General features: G+C 41.8%; 4 protein-coding genes across 6 annotated transcripts; 3 read left to right on the top strand and 1 right to left on the bottom strand.

The window, feature by feature from the left end:
• The first annotated feature begins 266 nt into the window (after positions 1-266).
• LOC141898535 (ribosomal protein S6 kinase beta-1-like) lies at positions 267-5,873 on the top strand. 3 transcript variants are annotated; one of them, XM_074784480.1, is made up of 18 exons: positions 267-467; positions 728-765; positions 854-971; positions 1,063-1,131; positions 1,248-1,319; positions 1,464-1,597; positions 1,902-2,002; positions 2,097-2,187; positions 2,266-2,356; positions 2,433-2,474; positions 2,580-2,645; positions 2,727-2,777; positions 2,892-2,930; positions 3,449-3,526; positions 3,608-3,715; positions 3,801-3,916; positions 4,396-4,525; positions 5,042-5,873. In XM_074784480.1, the coding sequence occupies exons 1-18, from the start codon at positions 366-368 to the stop codon at positions 5,135-5,137; spliced, it is 1,542 nt and encodes a 513-aa protein (XP_074640581.1). In that variant the 5' UTR covers positions 267-365; the 3' UTR covers positions 5,138-5,873. The 3 variants fall into 3 exon arrangements, with proteins under 3 accessions (XP_074640581.1, XP_074640580.1, XP_074640582.1); XM_074784479.1 differs by having other exon boundaries at positions 4,396-5,873; XM_074784481.1 differs by lacking the exon at positions 2,892-2,930 and having other exon boundaries at positions 4,396-5,873.
• LOC141898536 (guanine nucleotide-binding protein subunit beta-like protein 1) lies at positions 5,871-7,342 on the bottom strand. Its single transcript, XM_074784482.1, has 3 exons — positions 7,208-7,342; positions 6,949-7,129; positions 5,871-6,687 (listed from the first exon to the last, which is right to left on the bottom strand). Exons 1-3 carry the CDS (start codon positions 7,331-7,333, stop codon positions 5,975-5,977), a joined length of 1,020 nt encoding a protein of 339 aa, XP_074640583.1. The 5' UTR covers positions 7,334-7,342; the 3' UTR covers positions 5,871-5,974.
• An 11,259-nt stretch (positions 7,343-18,601) lies between these two features.
• LOC141899451 (ras-related protein Rab-28-like) lies at positions 18,602-21,451 on the top strand. The gene is made up of 6 exons (XM_074785764.1): positions 18,602-18,889; positions 19,090-19,186; positions 19,863-19,951; positions 20,027-20,156; positions 20,604-20,707; positions 20,796-21,451. Exons 1-6 carry the CDS (start codon positions 18,815-18,817, stop codon positions 20,970-20,972), a joined length of 672 nt encoding a protein of 223 aa, XP_074641865.1. The 5' UTR covers positions 18,602-18,814; the 3' UTR covers positions 20,973-21,451.
• Positions 21,452-21,949: 498 nt separating this feature from the next.
• On the top strand, positions 21,950-27,726 carry LOC141898321 (G protein-coupled receptor kinase 5-like). The gene is made up of 15 exons (XM_074784166.1): positions 21,950-22,085; positions 22,831-22,926; positions 23,017-23,129; positions 23,210-23,287; positions 23,789-23,892; positions 23,973-24,065; positions 24,144-24,348; positions 24,429-24,619; positions 24,712-24,839; positions 24,946-25,034; positions 25,122-25,241; positions 25,597-25,737; positions 25,818-25,955; positions 26,463-26,620; positions 26,713-27,726. The coding sequence occupies exons 1-15, from the start codon at positions 22,034-22,036 to the stop codon at positions 26,777-26,779; spliced, it is 1,773 nt and encodes a 590-aa protein (XP_074640267.1). The 5' UTR covers positions 21,950-22,033; the 3' UTR covers positions 26,780-27,726.
• The last annotated feature ends 41 nt before the right edge of the window (positions 27,727-27,767 follow it).

The following is a 27,767-nucleotide window of genomic DNA, read 5'->3' as shown; positions in this document are numbered from 1 at the left end:
CTAGCTTCCCGATCCGCCGAGTAGCCCTAACCCTAACCCTAGCGCCCTCTGTGAAAATTGTGGTAAATCTCGGTCGCCGGACTCAAGGTTCCCGATCCGCCGAGTAGCCCTAACCCTAACCCTAGCGCCCTCTGTGAGAATTGTGGTAAATCTCGGTCGCCGGACTCAAGGTTCCCGATCCGCCGAGTAATCCTAACCCTAACCCTAGCTGTTGATTGGTTAGTTTGCGGTGGCCACGTGACTGATGACGTCAGTCGGGATCGCCCTTCACCTTGCGCCGGTTTCGGTGATTTCCTCTATTCTGTGAAATGTGTGACATATCGATATAAACTGCTGTACTGTTTGTATGAGTGATATTTATAGAAATGGCCGGTTCTGAAGTATTCGATTTAGAATTACACGATGGACCTGATAATTCTGATGAGATTTCAGATGAAGAATTTATAGTTGAAAATCCTGACGATTTGGTAAATATTGAGTGAGTGACTCTGACTGAGTCACACTGTTTTTTTCTTCTGTCGAGTGATGAGATCAACTAAATTACGTCGTTAAAAATATCACAAACTAAATTGAATGATTAATATGTAAAGGGTCGGGATGATGGTGGGGTACTCCCCCCGCTCCGTCCTCACGCCCCCGCATCCTGTCTCACGCCCCGTCCTCACACTGGTTGTATCGATGATGCCAAAGTTAGATTTTTAATTATTTGATTGTTTGTTTATTTTAGGGCCGGTTTTTAGAGTCCGGACCGACTATTGATTATGAGTAAGTTCACCGAGTGTTTGATGACCTGCTGTTTATCTGACAAATTCAACTGAAATTTAACTGAATTTTAATTGGTTATTTTTTCTAGCGACCCATATGTAGAAACGTTAGAGTTAACTGAAAACACTGTGAACCCTGGACCGAATAAAGTTGGACCTCAAGACTTTGAACTGTTAAAAGTTCTCGGTAAAGGTGGATATGGAAAGGTGCGTTAAAAATGATATTTCTAAATTTTAAAAATTCTCAAGTATTTTGTCTTTTTGAATCGAACTTTCATTTGTTGAATGAATGATTTAGGTTTTTCAAGTAAGGAAGATCACAGGAGCCGATACTCAGAAAATATTCGCGATGAAAGTTCTAAAAAAGGTAACAAATTTCTCTGGTATTTCAGGTATTTGATTGATTAAGGTATTTGATTGATGGAGGTATTTCAGGTATTTGATTGATGGAGGTATTTTAGGTATTTGATTTGTATTTTTTAGGCTACAATAGTTCGTAATGCTAAAGATACAGCACATACTAAAGCTGAGAGAAACATATTGGAAGCTGTGAAGGTCAGTTTTACCTTAATCAGCCCTCAATCCCCTCCCCTCAATCCCCTCCCCTCAATCCCCCCTCAATCCCCTCCCCTCAATCCCCCCAGCCTCATCTCCACTATCATTCTGTATCTCAATTCTCAAACTTTGTTTGTTTTGTAGAATCCATTTTTGGTAGATTTGATTTACGCGTTTCAAACTTGTGGCAAATTATATTTAATTCTGGAATATTTGAGCGGTGGAGAACTTTTCATGCAGTTAGAAAGAGAAGGTATATTCATGGAGGATACGGCTTGGTAAGTGACTCCGCCCACTGTCTGTCAATCATCCCCAACCGCTGTCCGATATCAGTTTAAGTGACTCCGCCCACTGTCTGTCAATCATCCCCAACCGCTGTCCGATATCAGTTTAAGTGACTCCGCCCACTGTCTGTCAATCATTCCCAATCGCTGTCCGGGTTAGGGTTTAAGTGACTCCGCCCACTGTCTGTCAATCATCCCCAACCGCTGTCCGATGTCAGTTTAAGTGACTCCACCCACTGTCTGTCAATCATCCCCAACCGCTGTCCGATGTCAGTAATAGTTTTGTTTTTATTTACAGTTTTTATTTGTCTGAAATCACGTTAGCAATTGAACATTTACACAGTCAGGGTATTGTATATAGAGATCTAAAGCCGGAGAATATACTACTTGATGCAACAGGTACGAATTAGATCAATTTATCTGTGTTTTGATTTGATTGATTCCTTGATTTGATTGATTGATTTATTGATTGATTTATTTATTATGATTTTAGGTCATGTGAAGTTAACAGATTTTGGTTTATGTAAAGAATCAATTCATGATGGTACAATCACACACACATTCTGCGGTACTATTGAATATATGTAAGTAGCTAGCCCCCCTCCTCCCTATTTACCCCCTCAGCTCCCCACAGTTTAAACAGTCTGGTTTCTATGATACAGGGCTCCCGAGATACTGCTAAGAACAGGTCACGGTAAAGAAGTTGATTGGTGGAGTTTAGGTGCTTTAATGTATGATATGTTAACTGGTGCTGTAAGTATTTTAACCCTTTTCTCACGGTTCCCTTCTTCAACTGGACATTTATAGAATATTGTCTCATTATTTACAGCCTCCGTTCACAGCTGAAAACAGGAAGAAGACGATAGACAAGGTAAACATTGTTTACTGTTTACTTCACTCTGCATCTTACCAATCTATATATATATATATATATATATATATATATATATATATATTATAACGTTTATATTTTCAGATATTGAAAGCTAAATTATTTTTGCCCGCATATTTAACGCCAGATGCAAAAGGACTTATTAGAAAGGTATTTATAAGATAAATCAATCCCCCTGACCAAGTTTCATCTCACTGACATTAAATATATTTCAATATCGTTTATTCCCAGTTACTGAAGAAAAACATAAATGAAAGATTAGGAAATGGACCCGATATACAGGTATGTTTACTACCGATAGGTGGCAGCACTGTGTTCATAGTTGGGGTGCCGGAGTAGACGGGGTTAAAGGGACACAATGTGGTTTATGAAAAATGATGCGCATGTTTATTGTAGGGAACGAAAGGCAAACGAGGCTGTAATATGCAAATCAGGGTCAGTCTTAACTGTCTTATTGTTGTCATATTCAATATGGCTGACAGGCAGTCAGTCAGTTGATTTCATGCTGTATAATTAGTTTGATAATGAATTCAATATGGCTGACAGGCAGTCAGTAAATTATTCAACGTTGTAATTAGTTTGATGATTAATTCAATATGGCTGGCAGGCAGTCACTCAGTCATGTAATTAGTTGACAATGAATTCAATATGGCTGACAGGCAGTCAGTCAATTATTCAACGTTGTAATTAGTTTGATGATTAATTCAATATGGCTGGCAGGCAGTCACTCAGTCATGTAATTAGTTGACAATGAATTCAATATGGCTGACAGGCAGTCAGTTAGTCATGTTTTTATTAGTTGATGATGATTTTCAGTGATTTTTATTTCATTTTCATTAACACAAGATTTGTATTTTTTTGCATGCTTTGGATAATGAAATACTGCTCACCTGCCAGAGACTACTCTCATGATATTCCAGATATTTTAAACAATTCAAACGTTCTATTTATAGAAACACACTTTTTTCCGTAACGTCGACTGGGACGATGTCTATCATCGAAGAGTTGAGCCTCCGTTTAAACCGTGTTTAGTAAGTGTTGTTGTTTTAAACCCGGTTTAATGATTGAATATAGTTCGGTAAACTGTAAAATGGTGTTTATAATTTAAACAGGCGAATGATGAAGATGTCTCACAATTCGATACTAAATTCACTAAACAAACTCCTGTCGATTCTCCTGATGATCATGTTCTCAGCGAAAGTGCTAATCAAGTATTTCTAGTAAGTATTTTATATCCTAATTTCCCTTCCTCGCACGCTTCGAAATCTTCCGATTAACTACAGCAATTATTTATCCGTGTTTTAGGGTTTTACGTATGTAGCGCCCTCTGTGATGGAAGAAATGAATAAACCATGGATATCGGTGAAAGATCCTCGATCCCCGCGTAAAGTCGGAGGTTCAGTTCCAAGAGTTCCGTTCAGGTACGTAACTCACCGTGTCACCAATAGAGGGAGTTAAACTCACCGTGTCACCAATAGAGGGAGTTAAACTCACCGTGTCACCAATAGAGGGAGTTAAACTCACCGTGTCACCAATAGAGGAAGTTTAACTCACCGTGTCACCAATAGAGGGAGTTAAACTCACTGTGTCACCAATAGAGGGAGTTAAACTCACCGTGTCACCAATAGAGGGAGTTAAACTCACCGTGTCACCAATAGAGGGAGTCTAACTCACCGTGTCACCAATAGATGGAGTTTAACTCATCGTGTCACCAAAAGAGGGAGTTTAACTCACCGTGTCACCAATAGAGGGAGTTTAACTCATCGTGACACCACTAGAGGGAGTTTAACTCACCATGTCAACAATAGAGGGAGTTTAACTAATCGCGTCACCAATAGAGGGAGTCTAACTCACTGCGTCATCAATAGAGGGAGTCACTGTGTATTGTATATATTTTCAGTCCATCACAAAGTGGTCATCATCTAGCTGGGTTCGCTGTAGCTAAAGATGGAGAAATAGGAATGTTACCTCCTTTATCAGTGGGAGAAGAAGCGATGGATACAACAGCCACTGCCGCAGCTGCTACAACTGTATGTCTTCCTCCCCCCTCACAGCGTAGTCCAGCTATTGCTACTAAAAATGTAATACCACACAGAAAAGAGGCTTATCCCGTTAACCAAAACCGGCCCCCTCATTTACGCATGACTTAACTTTAATCTTAATTAGCTGCTTCTATCAATTTTTAGGAAATTATTGAATTAAAAAAACGATATTTAAAACGATTAAAAAACCGTGTAAATAGTAAATAAATCGATGAATGAAAATGGGTTTTTTTTGTGCGGCACTAATAAATAGGTGGTATTTATTCAGGTGATACTATTTTAACCTCAACCTACAGGATTCAAAAACAGTCGGTGCTAAATTTCTATTTTTTATTCTTCGCTCCGCGTTCGCTTTATACAAAAAAACAATTTGCTGAAATGATGAATTTATTCTTGGTCCAACACTGAAAACGTGTGGTGGTGAATATTATAGACCTGTAAATATGAAGTATATTTTAGGGATTTTATATTTTCTCGTGGTTTTTTGTTTTTATCTATTTGCAGACAACCACAACAACCTCTTCTGGTCGTAAACAATCTAAAAGTAAAACCAAATACAAAAGTAAAAGCAAACACAAAGCTTCATGTGTACCGAACTGAACTAGTGTGCGTCGGGGGCCCTAGGGGGCGCTATTAGTCAATAGAATCATTCCTTAATTATATGAGAGAGGTCTATAGTCTATTCCCAAATATGTGAAAAATATGGCTGGATTTTAGTGAAAAATGTTGCATGTGGCTTTTGATTTATGTTTGAAACAGTGTTTATAGCTTGGAAGATTGAAACTAACGGATTTAAACCTGGTTTTATATTTAACCCAGAGCAGTTCGGTCCCGTATGGGCTTCGTGGTCAGCCCTGGTCCAATGTGGGCTGCGGTTCGATTATTAATTCTAGTTTCTCTTTGGTACACATTGAGAAAAGGTAAGAATTATATGGATAATAATTAGTTAATGGTTTGTCTTCCAAATAATGAATATCTGTCACTCATTCGTAGTAAGCCACGCCCACTAGAGAGATGTACTTAAATCAATGATATGCATAAAACGATGTATGATGTATGAACTGAGCATAAAGAGATGTATATTGTGTTATCTGTCCTCCCTCCTAACCCCCCTCCCCCTTCAAGGTTTTATCGGTTGTTGATATTGAATCTCTTTCTCTTAATTTATATATCAGCTTTATAGCTAGCTTCCCCTCCCTTATCCTGCGGAATGGACTGTCCCGTCGATGTGGAGTAACCTATGTTTGTAATTTGAGAATGAGATGGTCCGTTTGGTTGTTCATCTGAAATTGATTAAAATCATTATAAAATAATAAAAGACACATTTGTCGCAGTATTAAAAACAGTGTTAGAGTTTATTGATCGTTGACACATCTCTAATAATAATGGATGGCTCCAAAGAGTTTTCACTAAACGATGGATGGCTCCGGAAATGCTTTATTTATAAATAGACCAGACTGAAATCTGTCCATCTTCACTTCCGACTATTACTGAATTATCTTTATGAAATAACACACAATTTATCGGTTGTTTATGAAATGATAAAACTGCCAACTGTTTCATTTTACGCGTATTAAATATCCGGATATTTTTATCCCAACCTCCCGTTACAAATATCCGACCATCACGACGTATTTTAACAGTATTTACTCCCGGATTAGTGATTTTAATCTCTGATCGAACCACGAGCGTCCGAGTCATTGCGTCAATCGTCCATGAGATTAACCGATTATCAGTGGAACCGGATAATCCTTTCATTAATCCGTTATGAAAATCAAAACACAGTAGAGACTCCTGGTGTAGTTTAGTAGAACTAATTATCTCATTGCTACTATAATCCCACAATAATAAATGTCCGCTTTCATAACCAATCAGAATCATTCTCTTCTCACTGACTGTGGCGAGTGAGGATCTATCACCAGCTGCGGCGAGTGAGGATCTATCACTGGCTGCGGCGAGTGAGGAGATGAACTGAGCACTCATACACATCCCAAACTGTCCATCCGCTTCTAAAATGATCTGTTGCCTAGTGATAATATTTCTGATGTACATTGTTGATTGTCGTTGTCCCGGGATACAGAGTATTGTTGCGTCGTCGTGGTGATTTATTTCACACGGGCAGAACGTGACTCCGATTGAATCAATCAAATCTGAAATCGATAAATATGAAATAATTTGATGAGATTAATTTGAAAAGCCGATTTAACCATTAGGGATCATTCATTTATTACGTACGCATTAGGGGAGGGGGAGGGGGAGGGGCTCAATGCAATTGCGTACTTTAATGCTTAATGTATATGAGAAAAATGGCCGATTTTGCGTACAGAGGGGGAGGGGGGTTGGAAAATTCAAATTTTATGCATACGTATTTTATGGATACGTATCAAATGAATGAACCCTTAATAACAAACCTATCTGTTGAAATTCATGCTCCGAGCCCGCTCCTGTCTGCGGCGACTGATTCCAGACCGTGACGCCATCTTTAGTTTGAGTAATGAGTGTATTGTTGCACAGACGGAGCGCTGTGATTGGTTGGTTCGACGTGGCAGCTCGGAAACTTGTTTTAATTCTTCGTGTTTTTAAATCCCACAACTAGAAAACAAGACAGTCAAACATCTATAAACAATGGCACTAGGGGGCGCTCCACATCCCACTACCGGCGGGTTTTACCTTTACTACACCATCACTATCAGCCACTAGCAGCTCATTGTTATCTGTTAAACATATTGATTTCACTGGACTTGGTTTCACTTGAAAATTTCTTAATATAAATTCGGGATCAGGATTTGTTGTCATATTCAATATATTTTATTTGAATTTACTAATTACTTCCTAATCCACGGTAACCTTAATAAAATCTCGGAGCAAAAAAAATTAAAAGTACTTTATTGCCTCTAACTAATATTCATATCGTCTAATTAACGAACAATCAAGGAAATTAAGAAAAATGAAGAAACGCTAAAAAGACTTTTTAAAGAAGTATTGAAAACCACTTTAGCTTAATAGTCCAGGATGTTCAAATCCCTACTAGGAAAAATACTAACAGAAAATAAAAAACAAAAGAATCGTTAAAAGTACATCTTCAGTCAATCTCGTTCGGGATAGTCTGCCAAAAATCGTGTCGTCGATGAAGCTAGTGCAGTGCTCAGAATCACGCGCTGCTCCCTTCCCCCTCAGCCACCCGCCGCGCGACCGCGAGTCAAGTGGACCCCGGGAAGTACAGTGCAAAAATGATAACCTACCTACAACTCTGACACTCGAGTCCGTGTAACATATCATTGTCTTACGCGCATCAGGATTCCGATAAAAAACGATCTGCTCGATTGAGACAGGTCTAAAACTATACATGTATCACCACGACAGAGGCCGGATCATAACATCATCGAGAAGGCCGACACCGGCCCCGAGGAAAGGAGATCGTCGAGCTTTATCTAAGGGAGCTCGTAGCTCCCCCTACTGGTAAAAGCTTACACTAAACTAGTGCCCTCAGATTCAGAGTGTCCTGATGCTGAATAGAGGATGTACAGGGGTGTCCCGGGTTCAAACCCTGTAATTACTGATACTGATTCAGAGTGGTCCCGATGCTGATTAGATGATGTACGGGGGTGTCCCGGGTTCGAACCCAGTAATTACTGACACTGATCCAGAGTGGTCCTGATACTGAATAGAGGATGTACGGGTATCTCGGTTTCGAGCCATGACGATAAGTTCGCCATCTATCGGAATTTCGCTGAACTGTCAAAATGATTGAATTGACGATAGCAAAGTTTAAGAATGAACCATGTTTCGCATGCGCCATCTACCGGAATTTAGAATCAATAACTAATAAGCAGGGTGTCCCGGGTTCGAACCCAGTAATTACTGATACTGATTCAGAGTGGTCCCGATGCTGAATAGAGGATGTATGAATAGGGGTGTTCCAGGTTCGAACCCGGTAATTACTGATACTGATTTAGAGTGGTACTGATGCTGAATTGAGGATGTACAGGGGTGTCCCGGGTTCGAACCTGGTAATTACTGATACTGATTCAGAGTGGTCCCGCCTGATGCTGAATAGAGGATGTACAGGGGTGTCCCGACAGTACAGTGCTGCCGCTATGCTCATCGTTAGCGGGATTTCCATACACTAAGTGAAGTCAACTCTGGCAATCGTCCCGCTGTCCACTTGTACTCCGTTACCCTTGCTTGCCAGAGTTGACTCACGTTAGTGTATGAAAATCCCGCTACCGATAAGCATAGAGGCAGCACCGTACGGTGAAATGTAAATATCTTAAACAAAAGTAATTACTGATAACTGATGCAAAGCGATACTGATGCTGAATATAGGATGTACATTTTCAAATCTTGAGATAAAACAAGAATGGGATCCAGAGTATATTTGTAATCGTCTCGGGAGTAGGTTCGAACCCGGGTCCACTGATCCTGTCCGTGTGGATGCTGCTGCTGCTGCTGCTGCTGCTGTTTATATAAAACCCAGAGCGCTGAATTCAAACCATCATTTTATAATTAATTCTTTCATTTATTTACAGTTTATACAATTAAAACATAATGAAACTCTTCACAGGTTTTTAATGAATCATTCTATTTAATACTGAACTTTGAATTAAGAGGAATTAAATGCAAGAACATGAGACTAACTTCATATATACAACTGTTTACAATAAAACCTAGTACGATTACGATTACGATTACGATTTTATTTACGCTCCAACCATTTCCATGGTATATGGAGGAAAACTATTACACATGTTTATAGAAATATTTACAAAAAAACATTGAAGTGATGAAAATTTAGAGAATGAAAACGTAACAAAATATTTATACATCAAAAAAGCATCTACTGGTCATCGATTACACCACACTAGCGCCCTCTATTGAACACTCATGACAGGAAAACGTCGAGAAGGCCCACACCGGCCCCGAGGAAAGGAGAAAACTTTAAATTAGTCTTAAAATTTTAAGACCTCTTAGACTTTCGTTTGCCATGGGTCAGTATCGCTCCCCCTCCCCGAACTCACTTCTACGGAAAAGCTTTATGCGAGTGAAAATTAGACCGGTTGCCCGTCCAAATCTGCGCCACCCGCAACCAGTCTAACATAATACTCGCTTCTCTTCTCAGTCTTAAGGCACAATTGTTTGAAATCGGTTTGCACAATGGTTTTGCCGTAGACAGAACGAAAAGTCGGTGTCAGCTGACCGCAGAAATTCCCTTATTCGGCAATGTTGGAGAAGTCGGTTTGATAGCGGTTTCCTGAACAAAGACGATTTTCCTTCAAATCTAGCCTTTTGGGATTTCGGTGCAGTATTGGACAGGCAACCAGTCTAACCGTCCAATCAGACACACACACGAGAGACTCGACACTCGCGTTCAATGAAAGGTTCCGGGCCGCATCCCCACGTGACAATTCGCCTCACGTGTTCGGGAGGATGCGAAAGCGATAAATGACAAAACTGGTCTACGGGCACGTGGTTTGAATGGTGGTTATAGATGATCACAACTGAGGTTGTCGCCCAAACCAGTTTTATCATTAAAACGTTAACATTCCAAAATCTAGATCCGGGTTTCGGATATGGAAGATTGACAATCGAGGATTTGGACAATTTTAGTGAAATGATGATTTAAACAAAGTTTCAAATTAGCGATTTTAGACTTAAGTTGATCTAAACATAATCACAAAACTGTTCTATGGTCTAAACTACAGTATAACATCGGATCCAGAATTTTGGAGGGAGTCGACATAAAAAAATCTTGAGCGGATCACGTGATTGAATCACCACAGATCGCGCTGAATAAACAACACAACACAATAATAAATACATTTATTCAGGTTTACAAAATAGATTCTGGGATTTCAGTTTCTGTGGTTCTACAACACCAGCGTTTACATAGTCAGCCCCTAGCGTCTCTAATTCTATCAATGACAACCACGTTTTGATTGATGAGAGTTAAATAAGAGTAGATGAGATAGAAGTGATTGTGCAAGAGATTTAGAGGTGATTGTGCAAGAGATTTAGAGGTGATTGTGCAAGAGGTTTAGAGGTGATTGTGCAAGAGGTTTAGAGGTGATTGTGCAAGAGGTTTAGAGGTGATTGTGCAAGATATTTTATCAAAACATGGCTGTAACTGATAGGATTAAAGAACAGTGACTGTTCTCAAGTTCATTCACAAACAGAAAATCAATCATACAATTATACTGGCAAACTGTTATCGCTGGTCATTGCCTAGCTATTGGTCATCCCTGGTCTTCTGGTAATTGGTCATCACTAGTAGTTGGTAAATTGGTCATCCCGGGTCTTCTGCAGGTAATTGGTCATCTCCTAACGGGTTAAAACAAAATGTAGAATCATTAAATCAGTCAATCTAGTCGGGTAAGATGCAGCTCCAACAGTTACTGAGAAGCTGAAACCGAGGTGAACTAAAGACTCAACGTTACCTGACCTCCTTCAGAGCGGGCAATCTCTGATTGCAGGAGGACTGATTGCTTCCTCAGGATGCACACTGCTACTGAGGAGGAGGCAGAACTAGATGATGATGATGATGATGATGATGATGATGATGATGATGATGATGATGATGATGATGATGATGATGATAATGATGATGATGATGAGGCAGAACTAGTGTGATTTATCTAAATTATACCCATACACAAGTATTACATACCGTTAATGTGTGAAGCTGACTGTGAAAATCAGTTGTATATCAGATTCTACAACTCCTCAGCAATGATTGACACTGAAATGAAAATAACAGATTCTTCAATTTATCAAATTCATGAAATAAACTGTTGAAATTCTGTTGTCATACACATACCAGTTATCGTGTGGAGTTGAAAATGTTCAGGATCAGAATTCAGGTTATCTCCTAAAAGAATAAAACAAATTGGAGAATCATTAACTAAGAAATAAGTGTTTCAGATAAACTGTTATTGAATTAGTCTCTGTCGACATACGTGACATGTCTGAATAAACCAGTGGAATCTGTGGAACCAGTGGAATCTGTGGAACCATTGGAATCTGTGGAACCAGTGGAATCTGTGGAACCAGTGGAATCTGTGGAACCAGTGGAATCTGTAAATTCATCCTGTACCCTTCACATTATAATGATGAACACTGAACTGAAAAAACAAATTCTTAATGACATCAATTTATCAGATTCTATTACAGGAAACCATGATATGTATTGATGGAGGAGTTGAAACATGTTCAGGATCAGAATTCAGTTTATCTTCTAACAGACTAAAACAAAATGTCGAATGATTATAACGGTTATTAAATTTATCTCCAGCGAGTATCTGTATCCATCTTCAGCTCACTTCACACACAGCTGTAGATCAGAGTTCCTTACAGCGACCACTGAATCAACCTAATCATTACAACTGAAATAATGATAACACATTCTATTGAATACATATGAAGCACATCTGAAACCAAAGTGATAGAAAACGAGAAAGTTGTAAAATGTTTTCTGACGCAGTTTGATTTGTGTCAGATTGTAACTGTAGAAGTTTCACTCATTGTATCAGTCTAATAGAGATATAACTGATGTACATGTTACATTGACTGTGTAACACTGCAGTCATTTATTCACTTATTCCTCCTCAGTTTGAAGAATGTTTGTTCTCTCATCTTCATTAGCGATAAGAATCATTCTCATCCGTGTAACTACAACATCGTAACATTTCTACTTATTCAATCATGGAGGGAATGAGGAGTATGAGGTTTGGGTATGGAATGAGACAGGGTATGGGATTTGACACGTTAGGGGAGGATAGGACATTGTGATAAGGTAAGGTCAGGTGGGATGATGCAGGGTTGTTTGATGTGGTTGGATTAGATGATCAGTTTAATATACAACTGTTTGGGGTGGGTGTATGTGGTAGTGTACGATGTATAGTTAGGGAGGTGTATGATAACGGATTGAAAGGTTGCTGGTAGAGGGCGGTACAGGTGTGATGCTGGTATGGTATGTGTAAGGTAGGGGGCAGTGTGTGAAGAGTGTTAAGGATAGGGTAAGGTACAGTTAGAGTAATATGAAAGTGTAAGTTTGGGTAATACGGGGTCAGGATGTTTGGTGTTGTTGAGGTGAGGGTGAGGTCGGGGGTGGTGTCTGTGGAAGGTTGGGAGGTACGTGATGTGATATAAGGGGTGGAGCTAGGACAGTACAGAGTGTGATGAGTGATTGATGGGGTCGGTCAGTCTCTCAGCCTCCTCCAGGCCACTCCCTTTAGACATCTCAATGCTTCTCCAACCCTCCCAATCCCTCAAACTACTCCTCAATTCTATGTGAAATACTAGGAGACGATACCTGCAACATATTGAATATTAAGACACCATCAAAACAATGACAAATCAGTAACAGTATTTTAAATGTGTGTCACATGATTCATTTTAACAAGTGAACGATTCATGAAGCAAATGACGGCAAAATCTTCTGATTCACAAATATCTGAATAGTTTTTACCCAACTACAAGCTTTACAAATAGCAAACTGATGAGAAATAGACTCTGAACCCACAATTAAATTATTCAAGATTTTCTGTGAATTATTTCTCTTATATTTATCACGTTACGCCCAGTGATACATGAAACTCAGCCTCAGCCTCTCTCACTCTCTCACTCTCACACACTTTCTTATTTGCCATTTTTTGCAAACATTTTTAAGCACGTGAGGTAGGTATAGACCACTGCCCGCTCTCTAAGCCAGTAGTGGACTACCCTTTGGACCCCACTTTTGTGCTTGGTGGCTTTAAGCTCACCTTTTTTGAGTCGAGGTAGGAATAGACCCCTGCCCGCCATCTAGGCGTGCAGGACACTAAACCTTCGAATTGCTCTCGAACCCCTCTTTTTTTTTCTTCTTTTTTTTGAGTCGAGGTAGGAATAGACCCCTGCCCACTCGATAAGCCAGCAGGACACTAAACCTTCGAATTGCTCTCGGACCCCACTCTTTTCATGTTCTTTCTTTTTCTTATGGCTCTCTCTCTCTCTCTCTCTCTCTCTCTCTCTCTCTATCTCTCTCTCTCTCCTTGCTATGTATCAGTACCACATGGCAGTAAGTGTATATATAGGAAATATAGTAAATGAACTGGGTTTAAATCCATCTCAATCAGTGCTTTTAAAACCAGTAGTAAAGGGCAGCAGTTCACTATAGTTAATCAGAATCATTGTTTGATGATATTGTTTATTTGCAGCACCATTTGTTCCATGAAACAAGTTTCAATTCCAAAATGAATCGATGAATTCAATCTTCAATAGCATCATTCTCGATGTATCTCATATAGAGATTGTGGAATAGTAAGCGCGGGAAGGAGGAAGGGAAGGAGGTAATGCCAGTCCGGACGCGACCACTTTCTCTGAATCACATTACCCTACCCCAACATCACCCAGGCTGTACTGTCCTATCACCATCCATGTCACCATCACCAGACATATATACACTGACAAATAAGACAAAAACAGAATTCTATCTGGAGATTTCTATCTAAAGAAGTTATGGGGGGGGGGAACTTTCTCCTGGTGAGTGAAACGCCAAGAGCATCACTCATCATTGTTCAAAGCACAAACTGTGGCTCCATCTATCTCCATCCTACGTAATCAATGAGTCTGACTCTAATCAAATAATCCTAGGTCAACTGGATCACACGGATCAGACCTGAATCCATTTTTACAAATTTGCCACTTAGTCTTTTTGATTTTTGATTCTAACTGATTTTGGTTCTAACAATAATAACAGCTTAAGACCAGTCTACGTTCATTTTAGTTCTATAGTCAATCTAACAACTTAAGACCAGTCTAAGACCATTTTAGTTATTTAGCCAATCTAACAAGACTGGTCTAATGATTTTAAAAGCCCATTTTCTAAGGTATAACTCAAAAATAATTTTCCAAATTTGCCACATGGACACTTGACATGGATAAATTCTACTGAATTCACCCTCACCTCAACAACACCAAACATCCTGACCCCGCATTACCCAAACTTACACTTTCAAATTCCTCTAACTGTACCTTACTCTATCCTTAAAACTCTACACACACCGCCCCCTACCTTACACATACCATACCAACATCAATACTACACATCCTCACTCGCCAGGGTCTTGTTGCCTTTCACTGAAACTCACAAACACTGATCAAACTTCCTTCATAGGTCTATAACTAGTCGCTAGTGAGCGAGTACCCATCTAATGAAAACCAGCAATTGCGTGGCTAATGTCGGCCGCTAGTGAGTGAGTACCCATCTAATGAAAACCAGCAATTGCGTGGCTCATGCCGGCCGCTAGTGAGTGAGTACCCATCTAATGAAAACCAGCAACTGCGTGGCTCATGCCGGTCGCTAGTGAGTGAGTACCCATCTAATGAAAACCAGCAACTGCGTGGCTCATGCCGGTCGCTAGTGAGCGAGTACCCATCTAATGAAAACCAGCAACTGCGTGGCTCATGCCGGTCGCTAGTGAGCGAGTACCCATCTAATGAAAACCAGCAACTGTGTGACTCATGGCAGTCGCTAGTGAGCGAGTACCCATCTAATGAAAACCAGCAACTGCGTGGCTCATGTCAGTCGCTAGTGAGTACCCATCTAATGAAAACCAGCAACTGCGTGGCTCATGCCGGTCGCTAGTGAGTACCCATCTAATGAAAACCAGCAACTGCGTGGCTCATGTCAGTCGCTAGTGAGTGAGTACCCATTAATGAAAACCAGCAACTGTGTGACTCATGGCGGTCGCTAGTGAGTGAGTACCCATCTAATGAAAACCAGCAACTGCGTGGCTCATGTCAGTCGCTAGTGAGTGAGTACCCATTAATGAAAACCAGCAACTGTGTGGCTCATGCCGGTCGCTAGTGAGCGAGTACCCATCTAATGAAAACCAGCAACTGCGTGGCTCATGTCAGTCGCTAGTGAGTGAGTACTCATTAATGAAAACCAGCAACTGTGTGACTCATGGCGGTCGCTAGTGAGTGAGTACCCATCTAATGAAAACCAGCAACTGCGTGGCTCATGCCGGTCGCCAGTGAGCGAGTACCCATCTAATGAAAACCAGCAACTGCGTGGCTCATGCCAGTCGCTAGTGAGTGAGTACCCATCTAATGAAAACCAGCAACTGCGTGGCTCATGCCGGTCGCTAGTGAGTGAGTACCCATCTAATGAAAACCAGCAACTGTGTGGCTCATGCCGGTCGCTAGGTCCGTAGCGCGTACATCGACAGCAACTGAGATATGTCATCTACCAAATATTCTCAGGGCATCTCGAGTCATGTGACTCATTGCTTTGTTTTAGTCAGTTGCAACCATGTGTTGTTGATTATGGAGAGCTCACATCGACGGATATGACAGCAACTGAGTACAACTAGTTGCTCAAAAGTAGAACATGAGCGACTGGGTGGAACTGGAGATAGATGGACGCTAACCAGTCGTAAGCTAGCTCACGCTGATTGTATCCAGCCAGTTGCTCTCATGCCATGCAACAACCGAAAACCGTCCGGCAACTGTGTGGTCTCTAATCGCTGTGTCGATGTAGGCTAGGCTTTAGACCACTGCCGGGCGAACAGGTCACTGCCAAGGGTCGGGCGGGTGGAGAGTGGGTGGATTGCCGTGTGGGCAGACAGGTCACATGATCAGACCTTGATCCTTGACCTGTGGACGAACTCAGACAAATACAATGATTTCCTGTGATGATGTTTTCCCGATCTGGAACTCAGCATTCTCCGCTGCTGACATCAACTTATCCTTTATCGACGTTTATTGAAGGATATTCGCCAACAGTAAAACATGTTCACCTCATTGTGACTGGCATCACTGGTTTCCCTTACCGAGGGTCCAACACAAGAATAAAGTTGTGATCAACGTTTGTGTAGACGTGAGCTTCAGCAGGAAGCAACCCGAGCTCTGGTGAGTGAGGACGCTACTGTACCGCCCTCTACCAGCAACCTTTCAATCCGTTATCATACACCCTGCGAACATACACACCGTACACTACCGCATACATCACTTACCCCCAAACAGTTCTATATTAAACTGATCATCGAATCCAACCACATCAAACAACCCTGAATCATCCAACCGACCTTACCTCATCACATTATCATATCCTACCCTAACGGTCAACTACACCATACCCTGCCCCATTACATACCCAAACCTCATACAACTCATTCCCTCCATGATTGAATAAGTAGAAATGTTACGATGTTGTAGTTACACGATGAGAATGATTCTTATCGCTAATGAAGATGAGAGAACAAACATTCTTCAAACTGAGGAGGAATAAGTGAATAAATGACTGCAGTGTTACACAGTCAGTGTTACATGTACATCAGTTATATCTCTATTAGACTGAAACAAAGAGTGAAACTTCTACAGTTACAATCTGACACAAATCAAACTGCGTCAGAAAACATTTTACAACTTTCTCGTTTTCTATCACTTTGGTTTCAGATGTGCTTCATATGTATTCATATAGAATGTGTTATCATTATTTCAGTTGTAATGATTAGGTTGATTCAGTGGTCGCTGTAAGGAACTCTGATCTACAGCTGTGTGTGAAGTGAGCTGAAGATGGATACAGATACTCGCTGGAGACAAATTCAATAACCGTTATAATCATTCGACATTTTGTTTTAGTCTATTTGGAAATAAACTGAATTCTGATCCTGAATATCTTCAACTCCTCCAAGTGGTATGAATGAAGACATAATTCTAGAACTACTTATCTTATCTCTTCTGTGATTCATTCAGCTGCTCCTACGATACTCCTGCTGCTCCTACGATACTCCTGCTGCTCCTACGATACTCCTGCTGCTCCTACGATACTCCTGCTGCTCCTATGATACTCCTGCTGCTCCTACGATACTCCAGCTGCTCCTACGATACTCCAGCTGCTCTTATGATACTCCAGCTGCTCCTATGATACTCCTGCTGCTCCTACGATACTCCAGCTGCTCCTATGATACTCCAGCTGCTCCTATGATACTCCTGCTGCTCCTACGATACTCCTCCTCTGATGCTCCTACTGTGTTGCTCTTGACTCAATCTTATTTCATACCACAGTAAACAGGAATTATACCTGAAATAAAGAATATTGGATTTGAATGTGGTATTTGTTGATTGTAGACTATTCACAGATATCAGTTACACGATTGATCGAAAGAGAGACACGCCTTTTCTAAAAGATGATTAATAGATCTCAGCCTAGTTACAGCCAGTGACGGGAGGCAGTGGTTCATATTGTTGTTTTTAACTGATTCGAACTGACAGTTGAAGGAAGGATCGATTGATGAAATCTGCTGTTTGTATCTGTAACAATAAGAAAAGGAGGTGACTGTAATTATTACTAGTAATATTCACCACAATATAATCTTTAAACAGTAATAACAATGTTTTAGTTCATTCATCACAACTGGCGGCTGTAAACTTCTCGCTCCCAACAACAATGTCACTAAAAAAGCAGGTTCATTCGCATAGTAAGTAGTTTTCACCAACTACTAGGGTCACATGTAACTAATTCAACAGTTTGTTCTAAGTGTGTTTGAATAATTGTAGGATAACTGGGATAATTTCTCCCAGGCGGGCGCTGCTGCACTGCGGCTCACCGAACCGTGACGACACACGTGACCTACTTCAAAAACGACTTAGAATATAAGTTTGGCGGCGGGTCTCAGGTCAGTTTTATAGACGGTGTTTATCGCCTGCATCTCCGGGGTTTATACCGAACTGTTAACTTAAGACATAGATATAATTCGAGGATAAAAAACTGGAAAAATTCCAAGACTTACCAAATTTCAATATGGCGGGTCACGACTCCACACCGGAAGTGAGGACTCGCGGATTCTCCGAAGGCCGACAAGTGCTTGTAATATGCGATGGTAATCATTAATTAAATTATTATTAATATATCTATTTGGCGAGGGTCCAGTTAGGGCTAAATTGCCTCTTAGGTAAAAGACCTGGATTGGATTTAGACTGGTTACTGGAACAGGCAACCAGTCTAGATTGGTTTAACCCATATAAACTACAGGCCTTTAGAAATTGTTGGAGCCTTCCTTTTGTATTCCACATGCGGTATAAAACCTACCAAAATCTTTTCTAAATTCATTATTCAGTTAAACAGTTTATTGGTTCTTTCAATCATAAAAATAGAAACAGTGAGTGAAATAAGAAATGATAAAAATTTAGCAAAAATGTTAATTTGAAAGAGTCAACAGTTAATGATGACGTCACGACTAAACTACACATCAACAAACACTGAGATGTAATGAATCCTAGAAATAAACAGTGATAATGTCTGATTCTGAGGAGGAATCTCGCGATAAACAGTTGAAATTTGTGATTCTCGGTGATGGAGCTTCAGGAAAGGTAAAAAGTCGGTTTCAAGTTCATGTTCATTCTTCTATAATTCAAAAGTCATCCTACAAGATCAATCGCCTAAACGGGCAGCCATCATCACTCACACTCACAGTTTCGGCTCCCCACTGTGGCTGCTGCCCTCTTGCCCCCAAACTGATTCCTCCCTCCTCGGTGTTGTATAAAGCGCAGAATGATGTTATCCATTTCAGACATCTTTAGCAACTCAATATTCGCAGAAACAATTTGGTAAACAATATAAACAAACAGTTGGTTTAGATTTCTTCTTGAAGAGGATCACACTTCCAGGTACCGTTTAATGTTAATAACCTACTGCACTTTGATTTACTCCTACTACTGTCTGATTTACACCCGCTATCCGATTTACACCCGCTGTCCGATTAACTCCTACTACTGTCTGATTTACACCCGCTGTCTGATTTACTCCTACTACTGTCCGATTTACACCCGCTGTCCGATTTACTCCTACTACTGTCTGATTTACACCCGCTATCCGATTTACACCCGCTGTCCGATTAACTCCTACTACTGTCTGATTTACACCCGCTGTCCGATTTACTCCTACTACTGTCTGATTTACACCCGCTATCCGATTTACACCCGCTGTCCGATTAACTCCTACTACTGTCTGATTTACACCCGCTGTCTGATTTACTCCTACTACTGTCCGATTTACACCCGCTGTCCGATTTACTCCTACTACTGTCTGATTTACACCCGCTATCCGATTTACACCCGCTGTCCGATTAACTCCTACTACTGTCTGATTTACACCCGCTGTCCGATTTACTCCTACTACTGTCTGATTTACACCCGCTATCCGATTTACACCCGCTGTCCGATTAACTCCTACTACTGTCTGATTTACACCCGCTGTCTGATTTACTCCTACTACTGTCCGATTTACACCCGCTGTCTGATTTACTCCTACTACAAGTAAATATATTTGATTGTTGTTTTTAAGGAGAAGTAAATGTAGCAATACAGGTTTGGGATATCGGAGGTCAAACTCTCGGCGGTAAAATGATCGATAATTATATCTATGGTGCACATGTGAGTAATTAGCACCCTCTACTGGTATATGTCATCATCATCACTAACTGACAGTGTTATATCTATTATTTACAGGGTGTTTTACTAGTCTATGATATCACTAATTTCTCAAGTTTTGAAAATTGTGAGGATTGGTTGTCAAGTGTAAAGAAAATATTCATTGATCAACCAAAATTACCACAAATAGCATTAATCGGAAATAAAGGTAACTTAAAATGTTTATTCTGGGCAACAGCCCATCCACTGAGAGGACAGCCCATCCACTGAGAGGACAGCCCATCCACTGAGTGGACAGCCCATCCACCGAGAGGACAGCCCATCCATTGAGTGGACAGCCCATCCACTGAGAGGAAAGCCCATCCACCGAGAGGACAGCCCATCCATTGAGTGGACAGCCCATCCACTGAGTGGACAGCCCATCCACTGAGAGGACAGCCCATCCACTGAGAGGACAGCCCATCCACTGAGAGGACAGCCCATCCATTGAGTGGACAGCCCATCCACTGAGTGGACAGCCCATCCACTGAGTGGACAGCCCATCCATTGAGTGGACAGCCCGTCCCCTGAGAGGACAGCCCGTCCCCTGAGTGGACAGCCCGTCCACTGAGGCCTGACAGACTCTATTTCTAATGAGATGTAAATGTATTTACAGTTGATTTGGAACATATGAGGACAGTTAAATTAGATAAACATGAGAAATTTGCACAAGAGAATGGTTTATCAAGTCACTTTGTCTCGGCAAAAACTGGTGATTCTGTAAGTACATAAATCTCTCAATTCATTATAATAATAACAAGCTAATTTCTTCCTGTCTCTTCCATTCTGAAATGTTTTTTAATTTCAGGTGAATGTTTGTTTTCAAAAATTAGCTGCAGACATTCTAGGAATTAAATTATCGAAGCCTGAACTGGAACAGCATCAGACGGTTGTGAAAGCTGATATAGTGCAGTATAGCAATAGTGAATCAAAATCTCAATCGACACAAAATCAAACGAAAAGTTCACTTTGTTCACTGCAGTAGTTCGAACTCTTCCTGCCCTGATTTTATACAGATCTATCAATCTGCAGCCTGTAACCTGCACCATTCTTCAGACCTGCAGCCTGTAACCTGCACCATTCTTCAGACCTGCAGCCTGTAACCTGCACCGTCCCTCATTCAGGCTGTACCCCTGCTGTAGTTCATTGTCGATTTAAAAATGTTTCAGGTGAAGTTCTGAAGATTATGCAATTATAGAATGCGTTACGTGAGGCTTAGTGTCCAGACTAAGAGGGTTCAGACTCTGTGAGCTACGTGAGGCTGGTGTCTAGGTTAGGGAGTATTGAGGCGTACAATCCAGGCAACAGATTGATAATCAGTTATACTTGAATCTGCTGAAGTTAATTGTTTATTGTCACCTCCTGCACTTTATTGAAATGTTTTATAAATGAATTATAGAATCTAATTTCACTTTGTTTGATGAGAATATTGTATATATGAATATGTAAATAAACTAAAGTTTTAGTGGAAATATTTTCTTTTGAATTATTAGAATACGAATATTTATTACACTCCAATCATTTGGAGGAAAAAACGTGCCCAGGAGATGGCGCCCTCTGGAGCGGAATTTCAAAACTAATTTTGTTTCACCCCTCGTCGAGGGTCTACAAGGACCCTGCAAAATCCGTCACGCACGAGAATACAATTATCAAGACTTTTATCTAAAATTGGTCCTTGATGGTTAAATTTTCATATGATTAGACGAAATAATTAATTAAGGATAAAAAAAAGTAGAAAATATAAGAAATTCTGAAGCTGAGACCCTTCTGAATTTTACGGGTATACTGGTCACCGATTATTCTTCTATTAGTAAGGGAAATGACGGAGTTATTAGGATGAATGTTTCGGATGATGATAGATACTGTTAGTAGTTGCTGCAGCAGCATCAGTACTAGCGGCTGATGATCGTGACGTCACAACCAATCAGTAAACGGCAGCCATATTGTATGTTGAGTACACGGTCACACCCTGAGACTGATCACCTCCTGTAAAATCACTGAGTAAATACATCTCACATTTATCTCATAGCCCCGCTGATCGTCTACATGGAATTGGAGAATATTGTCGCCAATACAGTGTTACTGAAAGCCCGACAAGGTACGTTTTATTAGAGCGAGGAATTTTTTAATTCGACGACCCTTGAGTTCGAGTGTGGTTTGACAGATGCGGATGTGAGTGAGACCCTAGAGTAGTGGCTGCGTAGGAACCCTGCTGCAGGAGACTGATCAATCTCAATCATTCTTGTTGTTGACTTAAACACGCTCAGATTCTGATCTTTTACATCCTTGCATTGCAATTTTATCTGGTTCAGGATTCACTTCACTGAATCAGCCTCAGGAGTCTGCAGTTCACTGATACTGACAGGATACCCGCGCTGCTGTAGGGTTTGTGTGGATATCCGCTACTGTTGCCTGGATATTTGCTAGTGTCTCCCGGATATCCGCTAACTATCGGGATGCCCGCTGGTGTAGCCCTGTGGATACTCGTTGCCCTGATACCCGCTAGTGTAGTAGCCTGCCCGGATACCCGCTAGTGTAGTAGCCCTGTGGATACCTGTTGCCCGGATACCCGCTAGTGTAGTAGCCCTGTGGATACCTGTTGCCCGGATACCCGCTAGTGTAGTAGCCCTGTCGATATCCGTTTGTAGCTCACCGGCCCGGTGCAGGGTGAAGCTAGTTAACCAATATCTGATAGAACTAGTTCAGCACTAGCAGCAGCAGCAGTGAACTGTGTATCTAGTTTTAATTAGTAGATCAATACTATACCTGACATCATTTACACCTTCCCCTGACAGGTGTATCGACGTTTACACCTTCCCCTGATGATTTGTTGTTTGTTTTAGGTGATGGCGGTAAAAGGAAGGGTAAAAGTAAAAAATGGAAACAAATTTTACGTTTTCCGCATATATCACAGTGTATGGATATACGAAATAAAATCAGTAAGTTTCCTTCATTTACAAATACCCTACGTACATAAGGTACTCCTAGATTTAGTGTTAACCATGCGCTGGCTGGTATTATAATTGTAGGTCTCACGTATAAATATGTAATCGAACAGCAACCAATCGGACGACAGCTATTCAGATATTACTGCGATACTATACCATTACTACAGAAAGCCATCTCATTTTTAGATGCTGTGGTAAGTTTTGTGTCGGGTTCGTTTATTACTTTACAAACTTTACGCCTCAATTTTACTGTATTTACTCTAATAATTTTCAGCATCAATATGAAATTTGTCCGGATGAAAAACGTTCAGAAGTTGCTCAGGAAGTGTTAGAAAAATACCTCAAACATGGGGTGAGTTTTTGTGTCATGGGGTTCCAAGCTGTGTGGGACCCGTGGGCTGGCAGCTGAGAGGTGTCTGTGGGACCCGGGGCTGGCAGCTGAGAGGTGTCCGTGGGACCCGTGGGCTGGTAGCTGAGAGGTGTCTGTGGGATCCGTGGGCTGGTAGCTGAGAGGTGTCTGTGGGATCCGTGGGCTGGCAGCTGAGAGGTGTCTGTGGGACCCGTGGGCTGGCAGCTGAGAGGTGTCTGTGGGACCCGGGGGCTGGTAGCTGAGAGGTGTCTGTGGGACCCGTGGGCTGGCAGCTGAGAGGTGTCTGTGGGACCCGTGGGCTGGTAGCTGAGGGGTGTCCGTGGGACCCGTGGGCTGGTAGCTGAGAGGTGTCTGTGGGACCCGGGGACTGGTAGCTGAGAGGTGTCTGTGGGACCCGTGGGCTGGTAGCTGAGGGGTGTCCGTGGGACCCGTGGGCTGGTAGCTGAGTGGTGTCTAAAAAGTGTTTTATGATGTATTTTTTAGGCTCCAAATTACGTAGAACAAGTGAACAGTAATCATGCACAAGTTATAAATGATGCAATCGCCCAAAATAACAACAGTAAAGAATTATTCAGTGAATGTTCAGAGTAAGTGAAATGAATTAAACATTACTGGAAAATATCACAACAATCTTATGAATATTGTTTGTAATTGTTTGTTATTTCAGAGTCGTTCAGGAATATTTAAGGAAACAACCATTCAATGATTTTTTAGACAGTATGTATTTTAAACGGTATTTACAGTGGAAATGGTTGGAGAGGTCAGTAACGCTCTATTCAAACCTCACAATGTTTAATATTCACGATTAAATTACTAATAAATATTTGTCTATTTTTAGTCAACCGATTACGAAGAATACATTTCGAATGTATAGAGTTTTGGGTAAAGGTGGTTTCGGAGAGGTTTGCGCCTGTCAGGTTCGAGCGACAGGTAAAATGTATGCCTGTAAAAAACTCGAAAAAAAACGCATCAAAAAACGAAAAGGCGAAGCAATGGCTCTCAACGAAAAACAGATCTTACAAAAAATCAACTCTAGGTTTGTCGTAAGTATTCACCACCAGGTGTCTCTAGTATCTAGTATTAATAGTTCCATTATTCACCATTAGGTGTCTCTGTATTTCAGGTAAACCTTGCCTATGCATTTGAAACGAAGGAGGCGTTATGCCTGGTGCTAACCATCATGAACGGAGGTGATTTAAAGTTTCATATTCACAATATGGGTAACCCTGGTTTCGACGAACAGAGAGCTGTTTTCTACGCGGCAGAAATCGCTTGCGGTTTGGAACATTTACACGCTGAACGCATTGTTTACAGGTAACTATAACAACATCCTCCCCCTAACCCCCCCTAACCCCCTTCAGCATTCTGATAATTAGTCGTAACGTTTGTTCGTTTGTTTTTTGTAGAGATTTAAAACCCGAGAATATCTTATTAGATGATAACGGTCACGTGAGAATCTCAGATTTAGGATTAGCGGTTGAGATTCCCGAGGGAGAGTCAATTAGAGGAAGAGTAGGAACAGTAGGATATATGGGTAAGAGTTTCACCCCCTCCCCCCTACTCCCCCTGCTCCTCTCCCTACTCCCCCTGCTCCTCCCCCTCTATTCCCCCCTCTAACGCGGATATATATTTGTTTACAGCCCCTGAAGTTGTGAGGAATGAGAAATACACATTCAGTCCTGACTGGTGGGGGCTAGGGTGTATTATATATGAAATGGTCGAAGGAAAGGTCAGTAGTAACGCCATCTATTCATCGGTTATCGTACTAATTGCTGCTATGACGATAAAACATAATTGTCTATGGTTTATTTTTAAGGCTCCGTTTCGAGCTCGAAAAGAGAAAGTAAAACGTGAAGAAGTCGATCGTCGAGTGAAAGAGGATCAGGAAACTTATTCAGATAAATTCAGTGAGGATACGAGGTCTATATGTGCACAGGTAAATATACCTCCCCTCACTTCCCTGCTCATCATCGCTCCCCTCACTCATCATTGCTCCCCTCATCACTCCCCTCACTCGTCATCGCTCCCCTCACTCGTCATCGCTCCCCTCACTCGTCATCGCTCCCCTCACTCGTCATCGCTCCCCTCACTCGTCATCGCTCCCCTCACTCGTCATCGCTCCCCTCACTCGTCATCGCTCCCCTCACTCGTCATCGCTCCCCCTCACTCGTCATCGCTCCCCTCACTCGTCATCGCTCCCCCTCACTCGTCATCGCTCCCCCTCACTCCTCATCACTCCCCTCACTCATCATCGCTACCCTAATAAATATGTTTTATGTCTCTAATTCCAGTTTCTACAAAAAGATCCAAAGTTGCGTCTAGCTTGCAGCGGACCTCACGGAGCTAAACATGTTAAAGTTCATTCATTCTTCAAGAATATCAACTTTAAACGATTAGAAGCCGGAATGTGTGACCCTCCATTCGAACCAGATGTCAGTATTCTACCGTTTAACAGTGGCTCCCTCTATCGTCGATTGTGCGTACTAATATCGGAATGTTGTTTGTATTTCAGCCTCGAGCCGTTTATTGTAAAGATGTTCTGGATATTGAACAGTTTTCCACAGTGAAAGGAGTGAATTTAGATCCTAGTGATGATACTTTCTACAGTAAATTCAGTACAGGAAGTGTTTCAATACCCTGGCAAACTGAGGTAACTATACTATAACCTCTTAGTCTCACCTCTCGGCCTCACCTCTCGGCCTCACCTCTCAGCCTCACCTCTCAGCCTCACCTCTCAGCCTCACCTCTCAGCCTCACCTCTCGGCCTCACCTCTCGGCCTCACCTCTCAGCCTCACCTCTCAGTCTCCCCTCTCAGTCTCCCCTCTCGGCCTCCCCTCTCAGCCTCACCTCTCAGCCTCACCTCTCAGCCTCACCTCTCAGTCTCCCCTCTCGGCCTCCCCTCTCAGCCTCACCTCTCGGCCTCACCTCTCAGCCTCACCTCTCAGTCTCCCCTCTCGGCCTCCCCTCTCAGCCTCACCTCTCGGCCTCACCTCTCAGCCTCACCTCTCAGCCTCACCTCTCAGTCTCCCCTCTCGGCCTCCCCTCTCAGCCTCACCTCTCGGCCTCACCTCTCAGCCTCTCCTCAGCCTCACCTCTCAGCCTCACCTCTCGGCCTCAGCCTCACATCACCTCTGACCTGAATATATTTTTTTACAGATGATTGAAACGGAATGTTTTAAAGAATTAAATACATTTGGTTTTAACGGTGAAGCCACGCCGGATCTGATTGAGGATCAACCTCCTCCTCCTCCTAGGCGAGGATTATTCTCGAAGTTGTTTGGCAGAAGGAGGGTAAGTTATCGGGGGGATGAAGGGTAAGTTTTATCCTCCTTCATTTCAATAACTCATTCACTAATTATCAATGATTTGAGAATATCTAAATGTTATGTATTGATGTGTATTACAGCAGCAGCAGCCCCCAAGAGATTCACATCACTGATACTAATTCACAGGGCTCGTGTTGCCCTTGGTAACTTACATAACAATGTCAACAGATGCATTTATTATGAAGGAATTGTTCGCACTGTTCTGTGATTTAAAAACTAATACAAAACCATCAGTGTCTCGCGGGGACTGGTAACACATGCGAGAGTGTCGACTGGTAACACATGCGAGTGTCTCGCAAGGACTGGTAACACATGTGAGTGTCTCGCGGGGACTGGTAACACATGCGAGTGTCTCGTGGGGACTGGTAACACATGCGAGTGTCTCGTGGGGACTGGTAACACATGCGAGTGTCTCACGGACTGGTAACACATGCGAGTGTCGCGGGGACTGGTAACACATGTGAGTGTCTCACGGACTGGTAACACATGCGAGTGTCTCGTGGGGACTGGTAACACATGTGAGTGTCTCACGGACTGGTAACACATGCGAGTGTCGCGGGGACTGGTAACACATGTGAGTGTCTCACGGACTGGTAACACATGCGAGTGTCGCGGGGACTAGTTTTACAGAGGTACGTGGCTGGTGGCAGCTGTGTTGGACTTATGTTACAAACAGTCAATAGATGGCTCCACAGGACAGTGAGTTTAAAAAGTCTTTAACTGTTTCCATATTTTTCTACTTGCATAAATATTTATTATATAATTAATTCATGTCAGTCAATCAGTCAATAACGAGTCAATCAGTCAATTTAACCATTTCAACATCTTTGTACATAAATTACACTGGGTGGTGGCACCACTGACTCCACCTATTGTTAAAAGGTTGATGATCTCCCCCTTGTGGTCAGATTAAACACTAGTCATACGAGCGTAGCCACACTCGCACTCCAATAATTGTTGTCATGGATACTGTTTCTATGTACGTTATTTTTAAAGCATTTCTTTGCATTTGAATCACGGTCTTCAGTATATAAGAGATAGACATTGTTAGATTCTGTGAGGAGTGGGCTTTAGATTCACTTAGGTTCTAGGGAGGGTCTAGACAGGGAGGGGGAGGGGGAGGGGCTAGACGGGG

Source organism: Tubulanus polymorphus, chromosome 2 (genome assembly GCF_964204645.1).
Source record: "Tubulanus polymorphus chromosome 2, tnTubPoly1.2, whole genome shotgun sequence".
Taxonomy (NCBI): domain Eukaryota; kingdom Metazoa; phylum Nemertea; class Palaeonemertea; order Tubulaniformes; family Tubulanidae; genus Tubulanus; species Tubulanus polymorphus.
Note: the sequence above shows the minus strand (reverse complement) of the source record. Positions and strands in the feature narration are given on the sequence as shown.

Coding starts and splice junctions, on each gene's coding strand:
- LOC141898535 (XM_074784479.1), top strand. CDS start 366: ATGGCCGGTTCTGAAGTATTCGATTTAGAATTACACGATGGACCTGAT. Junction 766..853: donor GGACCGACTATTGATTATGA/GTAAGTTCACCG, acceptor TATTTTTTCTAG/CGACCCATATGTAGAAACGT. Junction 2,646..2,726: donor CAAAAGGACTTATTAGAAAG/GTATTTATAAGA, acceptor GTTTATTCCCAG/TTACTGAAGAAAAACATAAA.
- LOC141898536 (XM_074784482.1), bottom strand. CDS start 7,333: ATGACAACAAATCCTGATCCCGAATTTATATTAAGAAATTTTCAAGTG. Junction 7,130..7,207: donor ATAGTGATGGTGTAGTAAAG/GTAAAACCCGCC, acceptor CTTGTTTTCTAG/TTGTGGGATTTAAAAACACG. Junction 6,688..6,948: donor GCATGAATTTCAACAGATAG/GTTTGTTATTAA, acceptor TATCGATTTCAG/ATTTGATTGATTCAATCGGA.
- LOC141899451 (XM_074785764.1), top strand. CDS start 18,815: ATGTCTGATTCTGAGGAGGAATCTCGCGATAAACAGTTGAAATTTGTG. Junction 19,952..20,026: donor ATTATATCTATGGTGCACAT/GTGAGTAATTAG, acceptor TATTATTTACAG/GGTGTTTTACTAGTCTATGA. Junction 20,157..20,603: donor AGCATTAATCGGAAATAAAG/GTAACTTAAAAT, acceptor ATGTATTTACAG/TTGATTTGGAACATATGAGG.
- LOC141898321 (XM_074784166.1), top strand. CDS start 22,034: ATGGAATTGGAGAATATTGTCGCCAATACAGTGTTACTGAAAGCCCGA. Junction 22,086..22,830: donor GTTACTGAAAGCCCGACAAG/GTACGTTTTATT, acceptor TGTTTGTTTTAG/GTGATGGCGGTAAAAGGAAG. Junction 24,840..24,945: donor AGGAACAGTAGGATATATGG/GTAAGAGTTTCA, acceptor ATTTGTTTACAG/CCCCTGAAGTTGTGAGGAAT.